The sequence below is a fragment of the Balearica regulorum genome, chromosome 6 (assembly GCF_011004875.1).
Source record: "Balearica regulorum gibbericeps isolate bBalReg1 chromosome 6, bBalReg1.pri, whole genome shotgun sequence".
Taxonomy (NCBI): domain Eukaryota; kingdom Metazoa; phylum Chordata; class Aves; order Gruiformes; family Gruidae; genus Balearica; species Balearica regulorum.
Genome location: NC_046189.1, coordinates 25,081,208 through 25,106,773, shown reverse-complemented (window position 1 = coordinate 25,106,773; position 25,566 = coordinate 25,081,208). Strand labels below are relative to the sequence as shown.

At 51.5% G+C, this 25,566-nt stretch overlaps 1 protein-coding gene across 5 annotated transcripts in view; it reads left to right on the top strand.

Annotated features, from left to right (window-relative positions):
- Nucleotides 1-6,833: 6,833 nt before the first annotated feature.
- Nucleotides 6,834-25,566, top strand: part of LOC104633459 (unconventional myosin-X-like) — a 97,305-nt gene continuing 78,572 nt past the window's right edge. For 2 of the 5 annotated variants that reach the window (XM_075756854.1, XM_075756851.1), the window contains exons 1-2: nucleotides 6,834-6,985; nucleotides 20,907-21,005. In XM_075756854.1, the coding sequence (XP_075612969.1) occupies nucleotides 6,965-6,985; nucleotides 20,907-21,005 (120 nt within the window). In that variant the 5' untranslated portion in view covers nucleotides 6,834-6,964. Of the gene's footprint in view, nucleotides 6,986-20,906; nucleotides 21,006-21,706; nucleotides 21,731-25,566 lie in introns of those variants that run through there. The other 3 variants (XM_075756855.1, XM_075756852.1, XM_075756853.1) reach the window with 3 other exon arrangements.

Here is a 25,566-nt window from a genome sequence, read left to right as displayed (position 1 = left end):
AGCCCCAAGCTCTCTGCCCCCTTCTGCCCTCCATCCACCTCCCCTCTGCATTGAAAGAAGGGACTCACCAGCCCCAGGAGATGCACCAGGGAGAGGAGAAGGGGCTGAGCTGGGCCCTGCTGCCTGCCAGGGGAGGAACCTGCCCTCCTCAGGCACGGACACAAACCTTCCTCCCATGGGAACGGCAGGTTCGGACTTGTCCCTGGCGCCAGTGCCAGGCTTCCCCAGAGCCGGTTGCCAGCCCCGTGGACGTTGGTTGCCACAGAGCTACAGGGCAGAGGCACAGCTCCCTCCAGCCCCTCTCCCTCGCGCAGGTCTTTGCAAAGGACGCTTCTCTTGCAGGGATGCCTGAATCCTGGGCGTGGGCTGGGACTGCACGTTTCTTCGATACAAGTGAGTACTCCTGTGCACAGCCCTGCATTTGTCCCAAAGGCTTGTCTGGCCTTGGCAAGAGGGAGGCTCCTTAGCCTTGGGCAGCTCACTGCCTGCCTGCTGCCTTGTGCCCCTGCCCTGTCCCTCCCAGCATGTCCACCTCCAGGGCTCTTCAGCCCTCTAGCTCTCTGAGGTGCTTGTGCTGGAACTGCTCCCCAAAGGGACTCTTAATTAAATAGTCTCTCGAGGGAGTGAGAATGAGGAATGGGAGCAAAGCCTCTGTTAGAAACCTCTGGCAGGGACAGCATCCCTGGATACCGCGCTCTGACCCTGACAGTTCCCCTCACACCTCCACCTGGCTACCCATGGGAGCAGAGCCCTGACCGCCATGTCTCAGCGCGCTGGGCGAGCAAGTCCTGCCTGCTCGGGGAGCTGGCCGGGGCTGTGCCCAGCCCTCCTGCCCGGTGGCAGGACCCCGTGGGGAGGGAGCCAGGGGCCTCTGGCTGGGAGCTCTTTGCTGGGGGCTACGCTGGGACACTTCTCCTGACCCTATACAAGGTTCCCCTGTCTGGGTGCATGCTTTTGGCTGGGGTGCTCCTACCTGCGAGCTGCCATGTCTCACTGTGCGGAGGTGGCTCACATGAGCTCCCCTGCAGAGAGGGGCAATGCTGCTGTAAGGCCAGGACGGGGAAGGCTCAGCCTGAGCTCTGAAATGTGGCTGCCAAAGCTTTTCTCTGCAGAGAGCAGGAGGGCGGTGGGCTGGCATCCATGGGTGTCCTGCCTCCCTCAGAGGGGGCCATGCAGGAACTGGAGCAAGGAGAAGTGCTGAGCACCAGTGCTGCACAGCATCCCCCATCGCTCCTGCCATATTGCTCTGACCTCCTGGGCCACGGGCTGCCAGATGTGACCTTGCCACTGAGCAAGTCGGACAGGTAATTCCTCTCTCGTGACTTCTGCAGAGAGCCGGGACCTTGTGGTCCCTGCTGTGGGAGCCCAGCTGGATGATTGCCTTCATCTATCAGCCCAGTGTCCCTGGAGGATGTCCCCCCCCTCCAGCACGTGGGGTATGGACACGTTCACTGGGGGTGGGAGAGGCTGGGGAGCGGCTGGCTCCTGCTGTGACAGGCTCCCATCCTCAGCAAGGACAGATGGCCAGATGCTGGGTCTGGTTCCTGGTGCTCTGAACTGGGGTTGCACTCGCTTTTCAGCCCAGAAAAGGACTGCAAAACTGGGTGCTCTTGCAGACAGGAGGCAGTGGCCTTTGAAAGAGGAAAGATGGAGCTGGGGTACCTCCAGCCTCCCATGCTCCCTGGGTTTGCTCACACTCACTAGCCCAGCATTGCAAGTGGCCTCCTGGGGACTTACAAGGGACACTCACACCAAAACAGGGCAGGGATTGGCATCGTTCTGGCTGCAGGCACACAGGGAGGAGAAGAGCTCTGTCCTTGAGCATAGAAATGATTTTGCAGGCTGAAGCTGCACAGGCAAGATCAGGAAGAGGAAATGCCCTGAGCTCCGGCTCCCAGCACCCGTCAGCCAACCTTGGCCATGGCCGGGGGTAGTGATATGACACCATTTAACCTCCTCGGTTGCTCCCCTGGGTTTACCATGCAGCCAGAGACAAAGACAGAGAGCTACCCGTGTCTGGTAAAACAGCCCAGTCTGGGAAGCGGCTGCACCACAGCTGGCTGACACACTTTCTACAGCGTGAATCCCACAGTAATGGTATCTGTGAGCAAAGCCCTGCTTATACACTCAGTTAAGCAGAATCCGTAAGGCTGTTTGTAACAGAGCCATCTGTGACCTCCACAGCATCATGCCATTAATAGCAAGGCTTGGTCTGGGTCAAACAAAAGCAGGGCAGGCTTAATAAGAGAGGAAATTAGGTGGATGTGCTTGGCTGGCCTCATCCCCGCATGTTCCTACTGTAATTATAGCCTTGTGCAGCTCAGCTCTCTTATTCAGCAATCTCGCCGCCAGGACTGCATTTCTCATGACCAAGGTGTAAAAGCCACATGCGGATACATTTTGGCCCCAAGCAAACCTGCAGCAGCAGGAAGGGAGCGGTGGCAGGGAACCTCATCTCGTCACTGCCGGGAGCTGGATGTGTGGCCTGGGATAAGGGAGGGAAGGGTCAGGCTGAGGGAACAAGACCAGGGCCACTATCTGCAGAGAAAGCTGGAGATACCTGATCATGGGTTTGGTCTATCCAGCATGGCCAAGTGCAGATGGGGCTGATAGAAAGTGACAGCTAGTGCCAGCCCCAGTGGTGCACCTAGGGAGGATTAAGGCCAAGGGGTGGCACAGGGTGACAGTGGGGTGGACCTTCCCAGCATCTGTCCTCTGTGCCGATCTGCTCCAGCCCTCTGCTCTTGTGCTCAGGCCGAAAATGAAGATGACATCCTGTTTTCCTGACCTGTGGAGAAAGGGCAGCCCTGGAGGGCATTCCTGTGCCTGGCTGGGGTAAAAACCTTCTCCCGCTGTGGTCAGACTAAGCAGGGCTGCAGCCGCCCTTAGCCTGAGCTCTGTAGCGTGCAAAGGCAACACTCTGCACTGCGGTGAGACGGGCTCGCTGCTGCTGCTGCCTGAAGTGAGATGGGGGCCAGTGGGGTGCCGAGGACACATAAACACTTCCCCACCCCATCTTGTTCCCCCTTGCAAGGAGGGTTGCCCCTCACATTCCCACTCTCGAGGGGAGCAGGTGCCACAGTGCTTGGTGTGACCCTGTGAAAGCGTCACCAGGCGGCCTTAATCACATTCCTCTGCAGCAGGGACACATCTGGTACAAATATGATCGTGTCCCCAAGGAGCCTCGGCTAATTCCTGCTGCAGTGCCCCAGAGCAGCCCCAGGCAGGGAGAGCTTCGGCACGGCTTTGCTCGCCGCCATCCTCACCTTGCAGGGATGGGGCTGGCTTGCGAGCAGCAGGGTGGGAGGGGACATCCACAGCTTCACCCTGAGTTGGGGCAGTCTGAGCCCTCAGCTGGCCTGGTCAGACCCTGCCCCGGCCTGAGCTGTGGCCGAGCTCCCTGCAGGCTGGGAATGGGAGAAGGGAGGAGCTGGCCTTTTTTTAGCCACTTTCAAGCAACTGTGAAACTGAAGTGGGGAGGGGGCCAGGGCTGCAGGGACAGTGTGTCCTGCTGTGTGTCCCCTTCCCCTCACGTGCATATGGTCTGTGTAAGGAGAGCACCTTGGTGTCTGGTGCTCTGCCAGGGTCAGGCCACTCCTGCAAGGGGACACACGATTTTTGGCCACTACTTCTCAGTAATTCTCCCCCTTTGGAGAATTCTCTCTTGGCTGCCCTGTACTTTGGGCAAGGGGGGGATTTGGTGGCCCTGAAAAAGCAGCAGGGCCTGCCAGTGGGGGTTGCGATGGTGGTGATGCATGGCAGAGCGTGGGTGTCCTCCTCCCATGTCCGTCCCTCCCCACGCCCCTGGCTGGGTCCCCCTGCGCAACGTATCCTGCCTCTGCCGCCGCTCTCCAGAGTGAGATCATCCCGGGGATGACGGCAGAGGAGATCAGTTCCCCACCCTACGAGCATGGCTCCAAGAAGCCAGCGGGAAGGTGGCACCCGCGGCCGAGGTGTCACAGTTTGTTCCCTCGCAGGCGATGGGAGAGCAAGGCTGGCAGACGCTCACTGCCCGCGGCAGGGGCACGCCAGCCTGCCTGCCTCCCAGCCGTGTGCCAGACCCGTGGCAGAGGAGGAAATTGGGATATTGTCTGCTTTCCAGGAGGAATTCCTGCCTCAGCTTGTTCCTGCCAGTCCTCCACCGACCTTCCCTCGGTGTGGAAAGCCCAGCAGGAAGCTGACTCACTGTCTGCCACTGCTGCCACGGCTGGGTGCGGGGCTGTGCTGCCTGCAGCACTGGAGGGCTGCTCCTTTCACGGATGCAGGAATAACTCATCGCCCAGACCCACCGGCACCCGCGCGGCCTGCTCTCCTCTGCCAGAGCCTGGCTCTCTGCTGACAAGCAGAGAGGAGAATAGCTGTGGCACCCTGGCTTCTGTGCCATCTGCAGCTGGGCTGGCAGGAGGGCTGCCACCGTGCCAGGCTCCGGGCAGGAAGCCGCCCCAAGGCAGGGATGGGGGCTGATGGGCTGGAGAGGGGTCCTGGGCTCGTCCTGCGCAGAGGGGCCCATCCCAGCCCTCGTTGACTGCTTTGTGTTCATTGCATTGCTGATGTGGCAGCCAGCCCTGGAGCTGCCAGGGTGGCAGAGCTGAGGTACCAGACACATGGTGGTGGCAGCATCCGGGCGGCTTGCAATGGCAAGTCAGCACTCGCCTGCTTATTGGAGCTCTGTGAAGCAGCAGACTGTGGCAGCCACCCCTTCCCAGCGAGCAGCACCTAAAGAGATTTAGGAGATAGTTCAGCCATCCCCAGTTCCAGCTAGATCAATGTAGGACTAACAATTTAATCCTGCAACAGAAAGGAGCAAATATCAGGCATAAGTTTCTTATCACGATTCTTGCTACCTTTCCTACCAGGCAGATGGAGCACAGGGCTGACAGCTTCAGTCATTGCTGCTGTGTTTGGGGAATCCAATGTTTATTGCCTGGATGGTTTGGAAAGCTACTTTGTTCTGAGGACTGGGTCAAGCCCCTTCTTCCCTCCTAGAAGGTGTCACTTGACAGTAGTCTTAATACTAAAAAAACTTGCCTTTTGAAAGGCTGTTTCCTTACCTCGCCCTGGCCTTTCCAAGCCCTGCTAGACCCCTGGCTGTGAGCTGCAGGGACATCTGTCAGGCTGGAACAGCGACTGCTCCCTTACAGCCAGCAATACGTGTGCTGCACCACTGTCACCGTGCTGAAAACTGCAGCAGGTGTGGCTTAGAAATTTTTTTCATGGCGTGTGTCGAAATTTCTTCCACGATGTGTGTCTGGGAGCTGACGAACAGGAAAGGGACAGGCAGCTTACAAGGACCCTGCAAAACAAGGTTAAGTCCCCAAGTTTATGATGAGTGCACTGAGGTCTCTTGGTGTGTTTGCTGGGAATAGGTTCACTGCTCGCTTGCCACTTCGTTGTCAGATCTCCCTTGACATGCAGCTGTGAGGGTCGCGCCTTGACGGGCAACCCAGCCCTGGATGACAGGAACCATGGCCAAAGTTTCTCCACTGGAGAAATCCAGGAGGACATATCTGGTGCTGGAGATGCCTGCCGCTAGAGACCCTTGGCAGGCAGGCATAAGCGATAAAGGAGAAGTCTGCTCCTCAGCTTTCCCGTGGCTGTGAGGACGTCCACAGTCCCCTGGTGATCACCCAGAAGGGAGAAGCTGGACAGCCAAAATGGTCTGCAGAAGGAGCAGTAGAGGAACAGGAACTGTCCTCCCATGGGGAGAAAGCTGGCTGTGGCAGAAACAGCCTGATGACAAACGCGTGGCTGCAGAACGGACCGTCAAGGACAAACCAGTGTTGAGTTGATTTAATCCCCTTTGCTAACCGGGTAATTGGCCTTGCGGATAGAAGTATTAGATGGGAGATAAGGACTGTAGTTAGTCTTCGGGCGCCGTCTTGCATGATGTTTTCATAAGACAGGGAAAGTGGTGTAGATTAAACTAATCCAATGCAAGTACAAAAGGGCTTGGATAGTCATGTCCAGGGTGGCTCTCAGTGACTTGGTATCAAAACACAAGGACACACTGACAGTAACTCACGTGTTAGGAAACCTTACTGAAAGGTCCAGATAGTGAAGGTGGAAGAGGCTGGTGGGGTGGTCATTGCAGGTTAGACAGTAGCCTAGGTATGACTCTGTCGTGTGGCAGAGGTTGGACAAGATACTGCCATCTCCCTCAGAACCCTGTGTTTTAAGTAGTTAAAAAAGTACACTATTCACAAAAATAACAAATCCAAAAAACTTTTGTGTGTCCCTCCTCCTCCGTTAGATCTCCTTTCTTTCAGAATAAACAAATAATTTCTTACTCCTGCAGGAAACACCTTCCAGTGTAGGCACTCGGGAACTATGATGTGGCCACACTTTTTTGACAAACTTCACCCAGCCTCTTGCTCTATGCCAGCTGTTCCAGATCTCAGAGACAGAATTCTGAAGCACTCTCAGGATTCCTACTAACATTATCTCTCACTGTATCGTGCTATGATGACCTGCTGATGCGACCCCAAACCCAAACTGCTTGCTATTCCAGACAACATCAGTTGTCCTTCCACAGCCCGCACTTGGCTGCTGTGGCTGTACCACGGAGGCGGTCCCTCTTCCCCGCTGCATGTCCGTGCGTGGCACCGGCTGTTCGGGCTCAGCCGCGACTCCCGCACCCCAAACCCCTTCCAGCATCCCCCTCTCGAGATGCCGGCTCCTTCCCAGCCAGAGTGACCAGCTCCCCCGCCCCTAAACGCTCAAGCACACGCCAAGCCGGCCAGCCCCGCCACAGCCGCACGGGCTCAGCGGCCGCGCTCCCCGCGCCCCGGGGCGGAGCGGGGCGGAGCGGGGCGGAGCGGAGCGGGGCGGCCCGGCCGCTCCCCGCTGCCCGCGGCCGGCGAGGCGGAGCCAGGGCGGCGCGGGGCCGGCGAGTCGTGCCTGCCCGGCCGCGGCGATGCGGCGCTGAGAGCCGGCCGGCAGCGCTCCGTGCGCGGCGAGACCGCTGATGGACGCCTCTCTCCGCCAGGTGGGCAGCGGCGGCGGACGGGGGCGCGGCGGCGGCGGACGGGGGCTGCGGGGCTGCCCGCCCGCCTGCTCGCCCCTGCCCGGGGGCTGGGGGAGGCGGGGGGAGTCGGGCGGAGGCCGGCCGGCAGGGTCAGATCCCGGGGTGGGACGAGCATTGGGGTGCCGTGCCCACTCTCGGGGCCGCCGGGCGGTGCCCCGGGCCGGGTGCGCCCCTTGAGCGGCGGGATGCTGCGCTCCCCGCGGGGCTCGCCGCGCCCCCGCTGCCCCCTCGCCTGGGCGGTCCCGGTTGCACTTTTTCTTGAGCGCTGAGACGCGGCGGGTTTTGTCCCCGAGCGCTCCCCAGGCCCAGCGCGACACCGGCCAGCCCTTGTGAGGAGCTGAACGGGTTATGGGAGCCAGAGCCCGAGTGATGTGCGGTTCCAGCAATTCAGGCTGAGGGCTGCTTGCAGGCGGAGAGGATTTGTCGCATGATAGTCATGGCTGCCCAGAGACGGCTCGCATGCTGCTTTAAGCCCCTGGAGCGACTTAAGGGTCCGGAGCCTGCTCCTGCCTGTGCCTGCATGTCACGGCTCGGCTCGCCGTACGTGGCACCGGGCCAGGGCCGAGCCGGTGAGGAGCCGGGAAGCATGCAGCGGGAAGGGAGCGTTTGCCTCGGTACTCTGCCTCCTCGGTGCCTCTGCCCAGTCACCTTCAAGCTGGCGGGCAGAACGGGCTCCTCCGGAGCCAGGCTCGTACCTGTTAGATGTGGGCTCTGGCCCCGCGCCTGCCTGCAGCCCCCTTTCCCTGGGGGTTTACAACAGCCGTGTGGGGCAGGGCGGGAAGTGATGTGCAGCCTTAATGCACGTGGCCTGGTGCTGTACACACCCCAGACACCCCGAAATTCTCTCTGCCTCTTTCCTCACCCGAGCATACACAGGTTTCCAGCCCAGCCTGATGCTGCCTTTGGTGCAAGGCGGGGGCAGCCCTTGCTGGCCCCATGGGCGACAGCGGGTGCCCATGGCACTTGGCAATGGGCACGGCAGGCACTGTGGGATGACAGGGCCATCCTGAAGTCTGTGCCTGTGCTCTGAAAGTCTCATGTTTGGGGCCAGGGGCATCAGACATTTCCCCCTTCCAACCCCCGATTGGTTTCCAGGCCATTAAACCCAGTGTCTGGCCCTTGCCGTATCCTGGGTGCGGTGGGGGAACTGGCAGCCCCCCCACAAGAGCAGCCTGTGTTCGGTGGGCTCGAGCAGCTGGCGGGCTGGGGCTGCCCCCTCCCTGGTGAAGCGCTTTCTTTATCAGAACAGATGTTTTCCCAGATCTGGCCCCAGCGAGGAAGGAGTGGCTGCCCCGGGGGCTGCGCGGCTGGGGCTGCCCCGCGGCATGCGCAGCACATCACCCAGGATCCTTTCGGCCATTAACTGATTAACCTGCTGCTCCTGGAGGCCTGGGCTGCCTGTATCTAATCAGATGGAGGCCAGGGTTTCCGAAAGGGCCATTTCACCAGAGCCTTTATGCCCACCCCTCTGTCACAAGGAACCTCCTGGCCTCTTGCAACAGGAGTAGCCACCAAGGAACCTGAAGCACCCAATGGGAATGGGAGGCTGGAGAGGGGATGCCCAGAGGTGTGTGTCTCAGCAAGAAGCACCCCGGAGAGAACTGCTTGTTTTGTCCAGCTCCGCTTGTCCAGGTGTGATTCTGCCATTATCTGGAGAAACAGGGATTTCCAGAGAAGGGCTGAGGGGCAGTCCTGAAGTCGTAGACTCTCTAGGAGTCTTATGTCTCTTGTAAATCACGGGTGTAAACCTTGGTGAAGCAAGGTGGCCAAGGCTGGAGAACTGGGGCGAGCGTGTGTGGGAAAGCATCAAGCTTTGCTTTGCAGGAAAGGCAGTGGGGGTGGGAGAGAGGGAACGTGGCTTCCCCGGAGCGGGAATGTTTGGCATTTGCTGCACCCCGGCCACTCTTCCTCCTTCTCCATGGGGGGTTCTTGGTGGGAGGGCAATGCCTGAGCAGAAGGGAGTTGCTCCACCTCTTTCTGCTGCAGCAGAAGCCAAGCTTGTCCCAGGGGATGCATGTCATCCCTTACAATGAATAGCTTAAACTCCCGCGTGTTGTTGGCCTTGCCTTAGCAGGCTCCATGCTGTGCTTGCAGTATTTAGATACCACACTCAGCAATGTGGTCAATGTCTGGGGTTAGGTAGGGATGCCGTGGGTCTTCCCAGTTTCCCTGGTTCCTCCCTCGGCATGCTGGAGACCAAAGGAGTTCCTATTCTTTGAAGTTTATCTATGCTATGATAAGTGGCTTAGTGCTCGCTTCAACCTACTTATCATCCTGGATCTGCCAAGGGGGGAACAGTTTTGGCTGGTTGTGCCAGCTTGACACTGCTGAAGGGCTTCCCATGTGCCGTGCCATGCCCTCCTCTGACTGCTGACCCCGGGGATGGTGAGCTGGCGGGTTGTGTGCTGCCACCACTCTTCCCCTGCAGCGTCCCAAGCAGGCCAGATTAGAAAACCTTCGTCCTCAGCAAGTGGTAATGCATGAAGATGTGTGCCTCTGCCGTCTGAGATCTGCTGTGCAGCGTGGCTCAGAGCTGTGACGGATGACGCCTTTGCTCCAGTCGGGTATGAGTAGAGGAGCTGTGATGGTTTGTGCGCTCTGCCGTCTCCTTTCTTGGCTGCTGCAGCGAGTCCTGTGCCCAGACTGGGAGGAGGGGCCCTGGAGGCCAGGGCTGTGGCATGGTGACAGATTATGGTTTCCCTGCGTGTCTGGAGTGTGGGCAGGATGTAGGGTGACACAGAGGATGTGACTCGCTCTCCAATTCCCCCCAAGGAGCAGGAATGTCATGGCCAGGGTTAAAGGAGACACTTCTCCCATCCTGTCCCTCTCTGCTCTCCAGTTGGAGTGACCAGCCAGCACAGCCCCACGGTCAGCCTGCACTGAGCAGCATCATCCAGTGGAGTCACAAGATGCCGTTTTCCTTCTGCTCATGTGCCACTGGCCTAGAAATGCTGGCATTTGAAGCGTTAAACGGTTTTTCTCATTGCTCTTTTGGTGAAACGCAACACTTTTCATCTCTGTTGTAAAACAAATCCCCCAAAGTCCTTAAGCTTTCTGACATGGGAAGAGGAAGGCAGGGGGGTCCTGTGCTCATGTCCAGCGCAGCTGTGGAGGTCTGAGCTGTCTTCCCTACAGCTGGCCTGGTCTTCACATACTGTCGTCCATCCTCCCCTGGCTACAGCCTGTCTCTTCTTTGTGCCCTGGGGCATCTGCCGTGGAGGTGGGGAGAGGAGCCACTTCCACCAGGGACATACGCAGACCAGTGGGGAGTCTCAGGGTCAAGTCCTTGGAGGAGTACAAGGGCTGCCTGAGATGGCACCACGCATCCATATGAGCTGCTCTCTTGGCCCCAAACTGAGGCATCATGGCAGAGAGCAAGCAGCTCTGCCAGGTTTCTTTTGCCCTGGCAGCTTTGCCCTGGCTGCTGCGCCGGTGTGCTGACTGCTTGATGCAACTGGGAAGTGTCTGCTCCACAAAGCCATCAGCTGGTCTGCAGAGTAGGGCCCTTTGCTGGCCACGTGATGCTCAGCTGTACACACTGTTCTCCAGGCATCTGATGGCTCCTTACTCCTGGTGTAAACTCATGTGCGTAAGCATTCGCAGAGTATGTGGGTAAGGAGAAGAGCTGAAGGGATTTGTCTGCAAATGCATCTTTGCAGTGTGGAGCCTGCCTTATTCATGGGTGCAGCAGGTACATGACAGGTCTGATTTTTGGTTGCACACGACACGTGATTCTCACCAGCTTTGAGCTCTCGGTGGAAGCTGCCTGGCTGCATTGTTAAGGGAGCCTCAGCTTGTGCTGGGTGTCCTCAGGGAGCCTAGCTTGTGCTGGGTGGGGAGGGCTCGTACGTGGCATCCTGGATTAGGTTTCTCAACAGCCTGGTTTGCCTTCCCCATGCTCCCTGCAGTTGGGAGAAGGTGGAGTTCCTGTGAGAGAGGAGTGTGGCCGGATGTCCTGAAGAATCCTTCCAGAGGCATTTGTCTGAGACGAGGGAAATGGTTCAGCTGACTTGGATGACGCTGACCATGAGTGATGTGCTGTCTTTCCAGATAACAGTGAGCTGAGTGCCTGTGTGTTAACAACCCTTGGCTTAGGAAAATGCCATCTTGGAAAGAAATAGTAGATAGAGCATTGTCTTCATCAGCAGTGGGACTGCTCCATGAAGGAGCATTCCCACCAAGCCTCTCTCGTCCCCTGAGGAACATGTGCTTTGCTGTCTTTCCTTGACGACCTCCCCTTAGTTTACTGAGAATATTGTGACCTCTTAGAAAAGAGGATCTGGAGAGATTAGGAAGAGACAGGGAAATGCTGACTATTACATCCATGCTGTGTATGTAAAGCTCTCTGAGTCAATATAAAACCGAGCCACCCCTCTCTGGTTAATTAGTCCGTGCAGTTCAGCTAAAGAGAAGTACCACTGTCCTTGAAGATATCCATGGGGCTAGTGTAGCATGGATGTTTCTACTTGCAGAGTCCTCCATCCCAGCTGCATCTGCCCAAAACCGTTCAGGTGATCGGAGGCAGATGTAGGGCAAAAGGGCTCGGCTGCCCTGTTCTGGAGCAGCAATTGTGAACAAGAAAGCTCTTGTGCCAAAGGTGACATGAAGAAGTGTCTGGCAGAAGAGAGGGAGTCCTGTTAGCTCCGTCCTTAGGGCATTTGTCTGGAGCCAGGCTGCGTGAGCTGCGACCTTGTCAGATCCTATCAGCGGCACGAGGGTGGGCTGGTGCAGGCGCTGGGTGGGAGCCCCCACGTGAAGGGAAGCCAGGTCTCCCCAAGCCAGCCTGCAGCTGCCCCATTGCTGCCTCCAAAACCACCTCATATTGCTCTGGTTTCACTTCGTGCTTCACTTTTTTTTTAACATAATAATCACAAATGTTTCGCAATTTCTTATTTCCCATTTTGCTTTAAGGACAATGTGTGAGCTATTTAAATGCGATCATTAAGACTGAAACTTCTGCAAGTCTAGGTTTCCTGGTTATCCTCCAGTTACCCTAAGCTCTGTGGTTCTTCCTCCTCGTTTCCATCCGAGATTGCACACAGTTCAGCAGTGCTGTAGAGCCGAGTCCCAGGAAAAACACCTACAGTGGGCCTGTCTGCCATGCACCGCTTGGCACAGCATCCAGGGACTCGGGTCCTGTCATTATAAACGCAATAATTATCGTAATAACTGAACCAGTGGCAGGGTCTTGCAGTTACAGTGATCAGCATATTTGATGAGAAGGGGGGGAAATTCAGGTTAGGACCAGGTCTGTGTATTTATTCCTGCTACCTCCGTCTTGAGCCAATGATTAAGATTTGGCTGAATCACACTTTCTGGAAAGGCTTCTTATTTCTGTAGGATCCCTCGCTTTTTGCAGTTTCTTCAAGTGGTTACACAACCTTGTTTTAAAATAAATCCTGCTTCATTTCTAAAGTGTCTGGCAGATCCATCCATTCTTGGGTCCTACTTTTCCTCTGCTTCATGAGAGTTGTTTCGTCCCAAATAACTTCTCTGTCTGCAAGAACTTATTCTCTGGCAACGAGTTGCTGACAAAGGTGAGACAGCAGGTAGCAGAGCAGTGGTCTCAGTACTGCTGGCAGCCGTGTCCTCTCAGCAGGGTGTAGTTAGTTGAGTATGCGAGGACCGAGGTGAGGTTTGCAGCCCACGCTGGGCCACATGCTGCTGTGATCCCCATGCTATCAGTGTCTAGGCTAGATAGCGCAGCCCTAGCTCTGGCAAATCTACATAATGACATTAACATTTTCGCAAGTACTTTTGCATTACAAGGGAACCTTCTGAATAGCAAAAATGATGGAGTTTTTTAGATTTTCTCTGGAAGACTTCTTTCTCACACCTTGAAGCATAAGTAAGCAGTAAACTTCCTTACTCCTGTTTATATATCCCAGACATGCATCGTCTCTTGTTGCAACCAAATGTCCCGGAAGTTTCTGTTCAGCAATTTGCAATCCTCTTTGGGTCTGTGACTTTCCAGAAGACATTCTTCCCTTTGAAGTGCTCCTTGCATTCCTTCTCCTCTGAAGCTGACCTTTCAGTTTGGCTGTATTTTAATCCCGTTTTGTTCAAACAAGAGGACTGTGGAATCCACGCTGCTCTGATGGTCGCATCCTTGTGGGTACTTACTGATCTACCAGATGTTGGCATCTGCCAGTACTGTCAGCACGACATTTGATTTTAGGTCCTTGATAAGAATACAGAATACTATGGACCAAGTCTCTGCAGAGTTTTGTTAGAAACTCCCTCAATTAGTCATGATTTTCCCCATTCATAACAACTGTTTTGAGATCCCTTTGCAGCTGTTTGCTCCTCAAGGACTGAGTTTTATCAGAATACTGTGTTCTACATGAATAATGCCATGAGAGTCTATTACTATCCTGTTTATCTCCTATGCTTGGATGCTAATCAAAGCACAAAGAAATCTTTTTGACTAGACTTCTTTCCACACGTTGGCTGGCACTGGATAATGATTAAAACTAGAGTATCTTTAAGTTGGAAAAGCTGAAGGCAAAACTGTATTTTTCCTGGGGTTGTCAGACTAACAACCCACAGTTACTTGGGATAATCCTGCTATCACCCTCATTTAGGCTCTGACCCTTCCAGTCTCTTGGAATTTCCTCAGCATTACCAGGCTTATCAAAAATGAGTATCAGCTGGTGAGAAACTTTATTGAACAGATCTCTGGGAACTCTTCGACCTGTTGATTTTTAAAGATGCTTTACATCCTTTCCATTTACTAATATATGGGAAAGCACTTCAGCATCTCATTGTGATGCAAGAGGGGTACTTTCCAGTGATGTTTATTAAAAACTTCTGCGTGTCTCCATCATTATTCACAATGCTATCAATCATCCCCATCTAGCAGTTGGATGCTGCTGCTAGCACATGTCTTTGTCTCCAATGATTTTAGAAGAGAAAATAGCGAAATATGGACTCTATGGTCTTTACTGTTCCCCAACTCCTTACTTGCGTGGGCTGTTTCCCCCTTTTTCCCCGTGTTCACTCTTATTTCAGACTGGCTGACAGTGCATCCCAGCTCAGAGACATTCCACTTGCTTTCTGTGTGGTGTTTGAGGGAAGGACGTTGAGGACGATCAAACACCAGGAAAATTTCTCATGTGAAGAGTTTAAAAACCCTGAGAATACTTTATTAGTGAAATGACAAATAGGGGGAGACATGGCAAAAGAGCAGAAAATAATGGATGAGACAGAGAAGGTGGATTGGATTCCTCTGTTCCTCCCCCTCTGACTGTGAGAAAAAGAGATTTTCTGCTTCACAGAGATGAGACTGATTAAAAAGTGTACGTTTCCATATAATGTGTGAGTAGATGATAGAACTCTACATGGCAGGGAATTACTGAAGTCAAGGACACGGCAAGATGCAAAAAGGTATCGGACATAATCCCAAATTATGCGTACTAAACATTGCAGAAGAAATACTGTTTCAGGGCTCTCATCTGAGATTTTTACAAAATGCATTGCACAGTGGCTGCTTGGAGGCAGGACGCTGGGGCTGGCATCTTTTTGATAGACTGCTGTATCCTGGTGGCTTCCTGAGGCCCTGAGATCTTCTCTGTGGACCTTGATTGCCACTCAGCTGTCCATCAGCCCAGCTTCAGCCTTGAAGCCATTGGCTGAATTGGACGGAGGGAGGGAGCTGCGAGGAAGCTGTCTCACTATATATTTGGTGGCAAGAGGGAGGAGGCCCAAAGCAATGTCCAAGTTGAGGGAAAGATGGGGATGACTCTTTGCTTGCTCAGTTTGCAGCAACTGGTTGGTGAAAGCTTTGCTGGGGCCAGGCTAGGATTTTGCATTTGTGATGTTGTCTCCTTCTTCTCAGGGTTTCTACAGAGATGATGTGGGAAAGCTGACATTGCTGAGGTGTATTGGGAATGTTCAGACAAGGAATATGCATCTGTAGGTATCCAGGCTCTCTAAGTAATGTATCCTATGGAATGACTTGTTTTAATTCAAGTTTTAGGTAGAGAAGAGAAAGTAGAGAAGGCGTGGAAGTGGTGCTGGGCAGCTCCACTGGCTCTTGTGGACTGAATGTTGGCATGTGTTTTCAAGGTTGAGAAGAAGTTCCATGGTGGTTGCAATCTCTGTAGAACTGTTGCTTCACCTGAGGAGAGCAGCGACCCTCGATGGATTGCAGGGGGCAGCTCATCTCAAACTGGGCCTGGAGAGAGCTTGCAGTGAAGTCTGGAAGGATGCACACCTGCCTCCTCTTCTTCCTCTCTGTGCACCTCGTGCTCTGGCAAAGGGCAGCCTTGAAGCATGTGGAAACAGTTGGGGGTTCACTCCCTCTGCTCCCAAGGTGAGGAGCTGGTGTGGTTGCTGTAGTGGGTAGTTGCTCCTTTTGAGAGGAGTGAGAATTACCTTTGAGGACCAGGCGTTTCCTGTGGGATATCTGAAGTTGGGAGATGTGCAGGAGAGTGGGGAGAAGAGAAGCTGTGCAGCAGCCAAACTGGGGGAGGAGAGAGGAACAGAACAGATGGGAGGGGGAGGCGAAAGAGGGGTGGGAAGCAGTGCACATACATCAGTGACCAGAAGTGACAAACTGCTCTTAGATTAGATGATTTAAAATGCACAAACCTTTTCCTGATACCGCTCTTCTGTGGAGCTGCTGGCAGACAGGGCTTTGCTCCTTAATTAGTAAGGAATGGAGCCGCTAATTGGCGGAACTAGTCTGAGTCATGGGCTCAGCCTGGGCTGCAGCTCCGGAGCAGCAGGACCCATGGCTGCTGCTTGGTGCTCAGCTCCGAGTTGTGCGGGCTTGCAGAGTCTGCCTGCGCTCAGCAGGCTACTGTGTGGGGAGCACAGGACCTTCCCAGGTGCAATCCAGACCCTTCTAGCTCTGCACTGTGTCATCCTTGTGCCTTACAAGTATATTTTTGTTTCTGTTATCCCTGCTGCTGTTGCAGGTATTGTCCCTCTTTTCAGCTGCTCTGTGCTGGCTCCTGCCAGCTCAGCTGTTCTTACTTCTGTCTCTCTCCTTACCTGTGGCCTCCTGGGCTGCCCTCTCCCTCCCAGCAGCTGGTCTGGGGTTTGCTGATCAGATATAACCCAGGGACTGGCAGTATGACTTCATTTCAGCCTGACATCAGAAAAACAGCAAGGTTGCATTCCTTCCCATATGGGTCTAGGGTGTCAGGGACTCCCCCTCCCCACCAATCTTGTATCCATTAGCTAAGTCTCTTTATATCTGTCCTATCACTTATTCATGATCATCTAGATCAATCTGTTGAAAAGTGCATTTATTGAAACCTGATCCTGGCTCTGTCTGGATTGCATGGGCCTTTCTAGCCCAATCTCTGCTGTGTGGCTTACAACCACAAAGCCCATTGATGCTGGGAAGAGAGCTGGCTTAGCACAATGCTGCTTTCAAGCCCAGGAGCATATGGATCCATCACTAGGAAAAACACAAAGTTTGGATGCCTAATACCCATTAAACAGACTTGGTGTGTCAGGAGGACAAAGGTATGTATATAGGCAGTACTTATAGCTGGAAAACTTACAGCACCCATAGAGATTTTTGACTTGGACTTACAGTGGAGCTAGGTCCATTTTTGAGACATCCCTGCCCCTTGCAGAATGGCTGCAGCAGTGATTGGGGATAGTTACCCAAACCAAGGCACTGCAAGAGCCTCTTGTAGTATTGTGCTTGCAGGTTGATCTGGAGCCTGAGAACTGTGTTCCCTCACAAAGAAAACATCACAAAAACCTCCCATAATGGGAAGAGGGTGGACAATTGTGTGCATGTTTCACACACTGGAAGGTGTCTTCCAAACAAAAGCACTTTTCCTCTCTGAATAACTCCTGGAAAAAAAGATGCACCCATTGTGGCTGTTGCCCCTGCCAAGCATGTTACTTCTGGGAGTTGTGCAGGTTTGTGCACAAGAAGGAATGGGACATGTGAGTGCCCTTAGAGGCAGCACTGCTGCCTGTCTCCTCAAATCCTGTACAGCTGGGGCAGCTCATTCTTGCTTGCACCTGGGAAGAAGCCATTTCCACAAAAGAGAAGGTCCTGAGGAGACGTGAAGATTCAAGGGTAGTCCAGACTGCGCAAAAAGAGGAGAGCACGGTATGATGACTTGTTTCTGAAGTGTGGTACAGTTGCAGAGCAGTGGCTTGCTCATGTCAATCCCTGAACGTGTCTCCTGCTGGGCTGGGAGGTTGTGGAGAGGCAAAGGCACCTGCAGGTACAGAGTTCTGCGTCTCTCCTCTGGACCATATTTTGCCTTCACTAGCTGGATGAGGAGGGTACACCTGCTGGTAGCTACACACTCTATTTTGATACACGGCTGCTTTGTTTTGCAGTCAGTGCACTGCTTGTCTGCCTCTGCACCCTATCCCTGGTGTACAGCGTACCAGATCTCCCTTATCCTTTCCCTGCTGACATGGCATACTGCATCTGTCAAGATGCAGATACAGGCGTGTGAATGCAAGAGAGCTCCTGGTATCAGTCACCCTAAAAAAGGCACAGGAGGCCAAAGAAATCTGTGGCTTCAATTGATTTTTTGCTGTCATGGATACCAAGAAATGTTATTTATTTCCAAGTCTAGGACCCCAAAATGCCAGGTGTTATGTGAACAGAGAGAAATGATATCTTAGAGTTTACTGTCCATGGTGAAAGACATCATGGTGTGAGAATGAGGCAGTACTGATGAAACAGTGCTCTTGGTATGCAAGCAACTTTATTTTTTAAATTATAAACCCATGTTATGGGATCAGTTTTCAGGATTGTGCTTTGCTATGCACTTTGTGGCAAGGCCAGTTCATGGATGGATTGTCACTGAGGCCATTGGAATGAGGATGCTTGTTTCTGAGAGTTCCTTTACCAAGGGTAGGTCACTCAGATGTTACAGGAACTCTGGTTCATTACTACTTTATTCTTTCCTTCAGTAGCTGCTGTTGTTGCTGCACTTAAACAAACAAAAGCCTCTAAAACTCCAACAACCCCCATAATAAACTCCTAATTAAAAGAAGAATTGGGAAGGGATGAGCTATTCTCATTATATAAGGACATCGAGTTAACTGTATTGTCAATATTCAGCCAGCTTTATTTGGTGGAAAGCAGTTACACAAAATCATAGCTCTGCTGTTCCTTAGCTTTTATCAAATCAGTGATTGCTTCTTGCGTCATTTTGTTAAACTGTTCTGTCTCTGGATGCAGGTGAGCACTTCTGTATCCCAGTTTGAAAATCAAGGGGTTGTTACTCTCGTGCTTGGAGAGCAGGGCTTTTCCCATTGTCTGTGGTGCCTGTGGGAGCTGGGACTCCCCGGAGCTGGTGGGTCAGTGCTCTGCTGAGCTCTGCTTTGCTGCCCTTGCTTCTCCCATGGAAGTTCAGCCTTGCTGCCTGGCAATTCTTGGAAGCTTTCTGCTCAATTTAATCCTTTCAACTGATCAATGAAATGTGTGGTATTGGGGTGAGGGGAGTGATGTGAGGGCAGTTTCTTTGGTGTCACCATCTGTTTCTGTATTTAGTCAAGGCTCCTTGGGGAATTTCATGTTTAGAAAAAAGGGCTGATGGAAGGAGATGCACTAAAGCAAACTCGGCCTTTCAGGAAATGGGGGCTATGCTGGGCAGAAGTTACAATAATTATTTACTCTGTGGTTCCTATTCTGGCTGTCTCAGCATGATGTTCCTTTTGGAAACAACATAAATGGGTGCAGTTATTCTACTGGGCAGAGGCAATTGCTGTTGTAAAAACAGCCACAACATCAAAGTAAACCGAAGTAAGCAGTTCTGGGCAGCCGAAGTGCCACAGTGCCTGGGTGTTTCATCATGCTGCCTTCTACTCCTTAGCAGCACGAGAAGGATCTGCCATAAGTTTGTAGGAAATGGTGCAATATTGTACAAAAGAACCAGGTCTCCTTTTGGGAGTATTTGTTACTACTTTTGCACGTGCATTTCTGCTGGGAAAGGGGTCTGGGTCAGCCTGGACTTGCCAGACTTGCCTGCAGGCTCTCGTCTATTTGCTCTTGGGTTGCTGGTGTCTGAAGGCATTGAAATGCACTGTTGGGAACGAGTGGTTATGATAAGTGTATTAGAAAAGGTTTCCCACTGTTGGGAACTCCAGGCACAACTTTGCTGTTTTCTGACTCTTTGCTCCTGATACTGTGATGGTAGTAGGAGCCTTTGGTGAAAACAGTATAAAGATCTTCTACTAATGCATGTTGCCATGCATGTTTATGCAGAATAGCATGTGATTTGGGAAATGGATTTCTCAACAGCAACATCTTGCCCAGATGCCTTAGGACATTTTGTCTCAAGCATCAAGAGTTTCAGAAAATGTAAGAGGATGTCATGAAGACCTCTGTATCGTTCCTCAAAATCTCTGTTCAGTGCATTGCTTACCAGCTCTCTAGGATCTTGAAACTTGAATCTGCAACATAAGACGACGTTTCTTTCAATTGCTTGCTGGCCATGAGGGTGATCTTCGCCCACTATCCTTGGGTTTAGGTACTGATCTGATGCACTAGTGCTTTTCATTCACTCGGTGAGGGGAAATTAATCTCCCTGCTGTGAAAACTCTAGAGCAGAACATAGCAGCAAAGTTAGAATTATGTAGGCCTTTTTTAATGTTGTTAAAACCAGTTCCTCTATTGGGAGGACTGGAGATTGGAATTATCATCTACAATAAGGAATATTCAGGATACTAAAGTGTTTAAAGTGACTAAAGTAGTTTAAAAAAAAACCAACCCACCTAAATCAAAATAAATCATTAAAAATAGAATTAGTGTTCCACATTCTGTATAATGTAATATAGAAATACTATTGTATCTCTTCAAACATAATAAGCCTATAAGCAAAGAGCTAATGGTGCTGACGGGTTTAAGAGGATAGTAAGGGCTTCTATAATCAATAACTCAAGGGAAGAAAGTAGGTCTATGAATCGATGAAAAGCAGGATGCCTTAATGTTACTCAACAGTTCAGCACTTTGGCTTTTTCTCAATACTTACGTAAACAGAGTTTATGTGATTTCTATGGGAAGATATGGAACAGATTAGTTTGCAATAACTGAAATGCAGTGTGACGTTATGCCTAATTCTGCGTAACTGCAGGTCACGTTCTCCCTGATTTGCCTTTGTGCTCCTGCTCTTTCCCGCGTACCAGGTCCCAAAGTCGGGCAGGGCAGAAACGGCCAATCCACCAAACTGCTTTCCCCAGCACTTTTTTTGGTAGGTGAGGTATGAGGTCTGCTCGCACTGCAGATCCCTGCATACGTGTTACCAGAAGTCTGCCTTCATGTTCAGGGTTGTCTTGAGAGACACTGAGCAGTTTAAGATGTTGTAGTGTGTTTGAAACTGTATATATGATGGCCCTGATGTATATACATCAGAAACACTCAAGTCATGTAATTTATCCAAGGAAACTCTTGCAGGAGAGGAAAACAAAGCTCTGTGAAGTCTACTTAGCTGTTGCTGATGACTTCTGGAAACGTTTTGACTTACAATAATGTGTGGGTGTATGAAACTGTAAACATGCTTTACTTTTTCTATTATTATTATTATAGCATGACTTTTAATGACCAGCTATTCTAAGTTTGAAAATATTTAGACAATCGAACCCACTATTCTGCATGTTTGTATCTTTCCATGACTCTTCCTATAAAAAAATGGATGTTTCCTTATGCTGGTTTCCACATGAAGCTGATCAAAACTGCTTTTTCTTCCTCTCGTGTTACATTAAAAAAGTCAAAACCAGTTTCCCTGAAAATGTAAGTAAGACTTGCTTAAAATTTTTAAGCAGCTGTAGGTCAGAAGTAGCCTCTGAACACCACAGCTCCCCCCAGCTTTCCTTGGATGTTTGCACCCCTGGGGTGGATCTTGCAGGCTCTAGTTCTTTCTAACAGAAGATCTTCTGGGGTTTTTTTCAGGGTGCCAGGGTATGGCTGCGGGAGCAGGACCAGCTGCAGCCATGCACTGTTGGCTCATGTGCCGATGGAAACATGCTCTTCACCTCAGATTATGGCACGGTAAGTGAAGTTTGCATGAAGCTGTAGCCTGTGCCACGTTGCACTTCTTGGTCTTGCATGACCTTCACGTTAAAAGGAAATTTATCAATTGAAATGCTGTGGTTCTGTCTGAAAAGTGGCCCGGCTCTGCTACAAACCATGCGAAAGGTCTAACAAAGGTTAAAAAGAGAAGATTGTTCTCTTTTCCTGGTTATTTGTCTGCCCACCTCATTCTGTGTGATTTTTCTTGTGTGATCTTTGAAAGAATTGCATTAACGGCAAAACAATTATATTGGCCAAATGCACCCAGGAAGGAGGCAGCTCTACGAACTCAGCAGCCTTTTCTGCTAGGACGTGCTTCTTGCAAGCCGTGCTGCTGTAGGGGCTGTCATGCTCACCACTGTCTGCTTCAGCAGCTTTTGCCATCAGTCCTTTGGGTCAGGGGCACGTGGAAGTGAGCTCCCTGTGTCAGTTGGCAGTCTAAGTGCAGCAGCTACACATAGGACAGTTCAACAAGGCAGCTGAGCTCCTCTGAGAGCAAAGCTCGCTGCCAGCAATAGCCATCAGGTCTTTTCCCTGACTTATTTCCAGCCCTGTGTTCCTTGTGGTTCCCTGGCGTGCCTGCTGCTGTGTTCATGGAGTAATAGTGGTAGGAAGAGACATCTGGGGATCATCCAAGTCCTCAGTGAGTCAGCTCGGCTCCCTAACCCTGGGAAAACTATTCACTGCCTTCACTGATGTTCTTGGTGAGTCAAACTCATGCCTGGGCTGTGAGGAGCATGGGGAGATGGGCAGGACTGTGCCTTCCAGCAGTGAGCAATTAGATCTGCTCCGCTGTTTTGGTGAACAGTGCTCTGCAGGCAGCTTCTTTGTTACAGAAAATTGAATGGATTTTTTTTTTTTTCAGCCTCTTACCTGGCAAAAAAAGGAGGGTGCAGGGAGAAAGGGGCTTTAGGACTCCAGCTTGTGGAGAGTCAGTGGTAGGACTGTCATATTTTTTTAGTCTTGGTTTGAAAGGGCTAGATTTCAAATAATTCCTTTTTAAAGAGCCTGATTTGTTTCTCAGAGACAGAAACTTACCTAGCAGACACATAGGTTTTCCATCTGGTTACTCTAGTCTCTCAAATCCTTTCTTTGAGGAGTTGCCTTGTTTTGGGAGTGCTGGATAGTCACTAACTCATTTTAAGAGATCAGAGGGGCATTCATCGCAGGTAATGCAGTAGCCTGCAGAGGGTCAACAAATGGTGAGTACTTCTGTAACTCTCCCAGACTTGCTCCTGTCTCATCTGATATGCTGCTGTGGCCTTGGAAACCCCTCCAAATGCACGTGGCACCTCTGAAAGGATGTCAGAAATTGCACCATAGAGCCAATTGAGTGGGTGCACCCACTGCCAGCCTGTGCCCATGCTAGAAAATGTGCACAGGATAATGCTGGGTCTTAAAAAGCCACAGGTCTTTAAAAAAAAAAAAAAAAAAAGCTGGATTTGGGTGTTTACCTCCATGAAAGAATAAACCACTAGGCTGAAGGAGCATGTGCCTTATGCGGGAAAAAGTACATGGTGATCACCAAAAGGCTTTCTTTATTAGTGCCCTCCGCAATAGCTGTCCTATGCGCTTCATTGATTCATAACTGCAGAAGGGACTGGCTGTCCTACCCCACGTGAAAACTCAGATGAAAACATCTTCACTTTACTTTGGGTTGGATAGGCCGGTTGATCCTTCTGATTTTAGGATCCCTAAATCTAGTGTCCTTATGTTTGCTGTGGCCCAGCATTCCTGCAGCTCTGAGGTAAGAAGTCCAGTCATGCTTCAGAGCTTTTGCCATTTGTTTCCACTTCCTTAAAAACACCTCAGCAACAAATCCATCAGAAGTGTGACTTCCTGGGAGGAAAGGAGGAGCCGACACTTATGAAACACAAGATTAGAAACCACAGTCCAGACAGATCAGCTAAAAGGTTTATGGACAAACATAACTTAGATGCCAGGTGGGAGCTTTGCTTATGTGCTCAGGGTTGCACTAATGGATGGATTTGAGTTTGAGAAGGAAACATTTCTCCCTTGCTCAGCCTTGTGAGCAGGCTTGGCAATCTTCATCTTGGCTTGTCTGCTGGCCAGGTTTTGCTTTATTCCTGACCATTGCAGGGCCTCGGAGAGAATCCTGGTCATCTTGTTCTGACTGTGGGCTAAAGCTGAGACAAAATCAGTGTAGCATTGGGGAGAAAGTAGAAATCTTTGCTTGTGTTGTAAGATGCTTGTGTGGTATTTGATGGCTTATTTGTAGCTAGACTGAATAAACCCAATCAGGTGGCTCACAAGTTTAACAGGTGATGATCTAATCCTTACTAATCATTTACTTGTACATTTAGGGTCACTGTTGTTCTTCAGGGTCCCATTTTCTCCTGTGTTGTCTACAAGAGCAAGTAAACAAGCTCTGACCCATCACATAATTATTTTTCGTGCATAGCAGCCTCTTGGCACAGGTGCTGCCAACCTCCTGGTATCTTTTGGGACACTTGTCCACTCAGCTTTTTCCCTAGATGTTTTCTTAATGTTTCTCTTCTGGCCCAAATAGCCATGAATGCTGACAACGCAGTGGTAAATGCGTAAGTGTGAGACAGATGTAAGGAAAGATGACATAATACCATTTTGGACTTGTCCCCTTCCAAAATTTGTCCAACTCAGCAGCGAAGGGAGAGCCAGGGTGGTTTGCTGCCTCATGGTTGAAGGTGCTGTAGTGGTTTTGCTCCTGACAGAGTCTGGTTTACATTGTGCATCTGCAACTTGTATTCTCCCCTGAATTTAGTTGTCCTATTTTCCCTTCCTGCTCCCTCAGTTCCCTTGTGGAAGTGCCTGAGGCCTCTACTCTGAAGAAAAAAGCCAAGTGTGTGGTTTTCTTGGACCATGCTTGCAGAGTGGGGGGTCCTGCTGCTGGCAGGGCACCCAGGTCCAGAAGTGGTGTGGGAAAGACCAGAGAGGCCTGGAGAGAGCCTGTGTGCTGGAGTGGGCTTCGTTCTAAGCTGTTCATGAACATGGACTATATATTTTTGAAAGCATCCTGGCTGACGAGAAAATTGGGCTGTGGGGCAGTCTCCCAGTGGAAGAGACCGAGTCCTTGTTTCATTAGGTGTGACTGGGCAGACCTGGGGTGAACACATCTGGGAAATGAGCCTGCTTCTCCTCCCCAGCTCCCTCCAGGAACAGAGCTGCTGGTTTTACTGTGCAGGCTTTTGGAGGCATCGTGGGGGTCTTGTAAAGGGATCCTGTGCCAGGTTATTCCTTCCCGGTGCTGGCAAGGGTGCAGCCCTGAGCTGAGAAGGGGTGCTCGCTGGGCACCTGCAATGCGCTGCAGCAGTGAGTGCCCTGCAAGGGACTCGCTGGAGGGGGCAGGGTGACCTCATTCTGTCTTCAGCCTGCAGCTGCATGGCTGGCCTCTCCCTAGCAGTTACAGCAGCCCAAGGACTCCAGGAAAGCAGGCAGGAGAAACCAGTTAGATCAATGCTTTAGATAATGGAGTCCATCAGTTTCTTGCTGGCGCCTGGGAGGGCTGACAAGCAGGGGTGGAAAGGAGGTAGAGACTAGAGCCCTGGAAAGGAAGGAAACCCCCAAGTTTCTTTGGAAGGGTTACTCTGGGCCAGTTTGCTTCTCCAGGCTGCCTGTATGAAGTCTCCCATCTTTCTGTTGTGGGTCTTACCATCTAGCGCAGCTTGGGATGCTGGATGGGAGATGGCACATGGTTGAATCCAAGAGTGGGAAGCAACTGAAATAACTTTTGTGAAATGCCAGCATCGTGCTTGAGGAGGAGGAAAGGAGGGCTGGGATGTGGCTATGGTGAAGGCGAACAGTCACGTAATCTCAGCTATGTTGAAAGGGGGTGAAGAAGATGACCTGAAGAGTGGGTTATTGAGGAGGAAGCTCTAGCAGGAAGAAGGATGCAGCAATTGAGGATGCAGCAAAAGAGTGCAACCACATAGAGAGGGAAGAGGGCACTTCCCAGGGCAGTGATAAAAGTTAATAGCTGTCATTGTACAAACACTTTGAAAGCTGCATCAGATACATACATGCCAGCATGCACACAGGATGTCACTACTATATTTGGCTTCTCATCTGCTTTGCTTTCCTTTGCTCTTGACATGACAACCTTTCCCAGATACTCTCTGGCTGCTCCTATAGAGAGTGCAGGGCCAAACCTGGAAGGTGAATAAACTTTTCCTCAGCCTCCCCACAGTCAGACATGACCCCACCTGTGTTTTTGTGAAAGACTGTTCCTGGTCTCTTGGGAGCAGCTGCCATCATTATTCACAGTCATGAGTGCAGTGTGTAATACTTGACCAGCTAGTGCAGCTGGAAGCTGGTGCCCTGCTCCTGCTTAGGGGACTTTGGTAAAAATCAAGTAACCTTGCATTGATCTGTCCGTGTCACTAGTGAAGGTGAGAGATTGACTCTGTAGCAAAAGAAGGGAGTGTGCTGTATGATTTCTGGCCAGAGAACTCAAATAGGTATGAACAGGAACAGAAGAAAATGACTATAAAAATAGGGAGCATATCTGTGCCTCATTCATTTCCTTTTCCAGTGCTGAAGTATA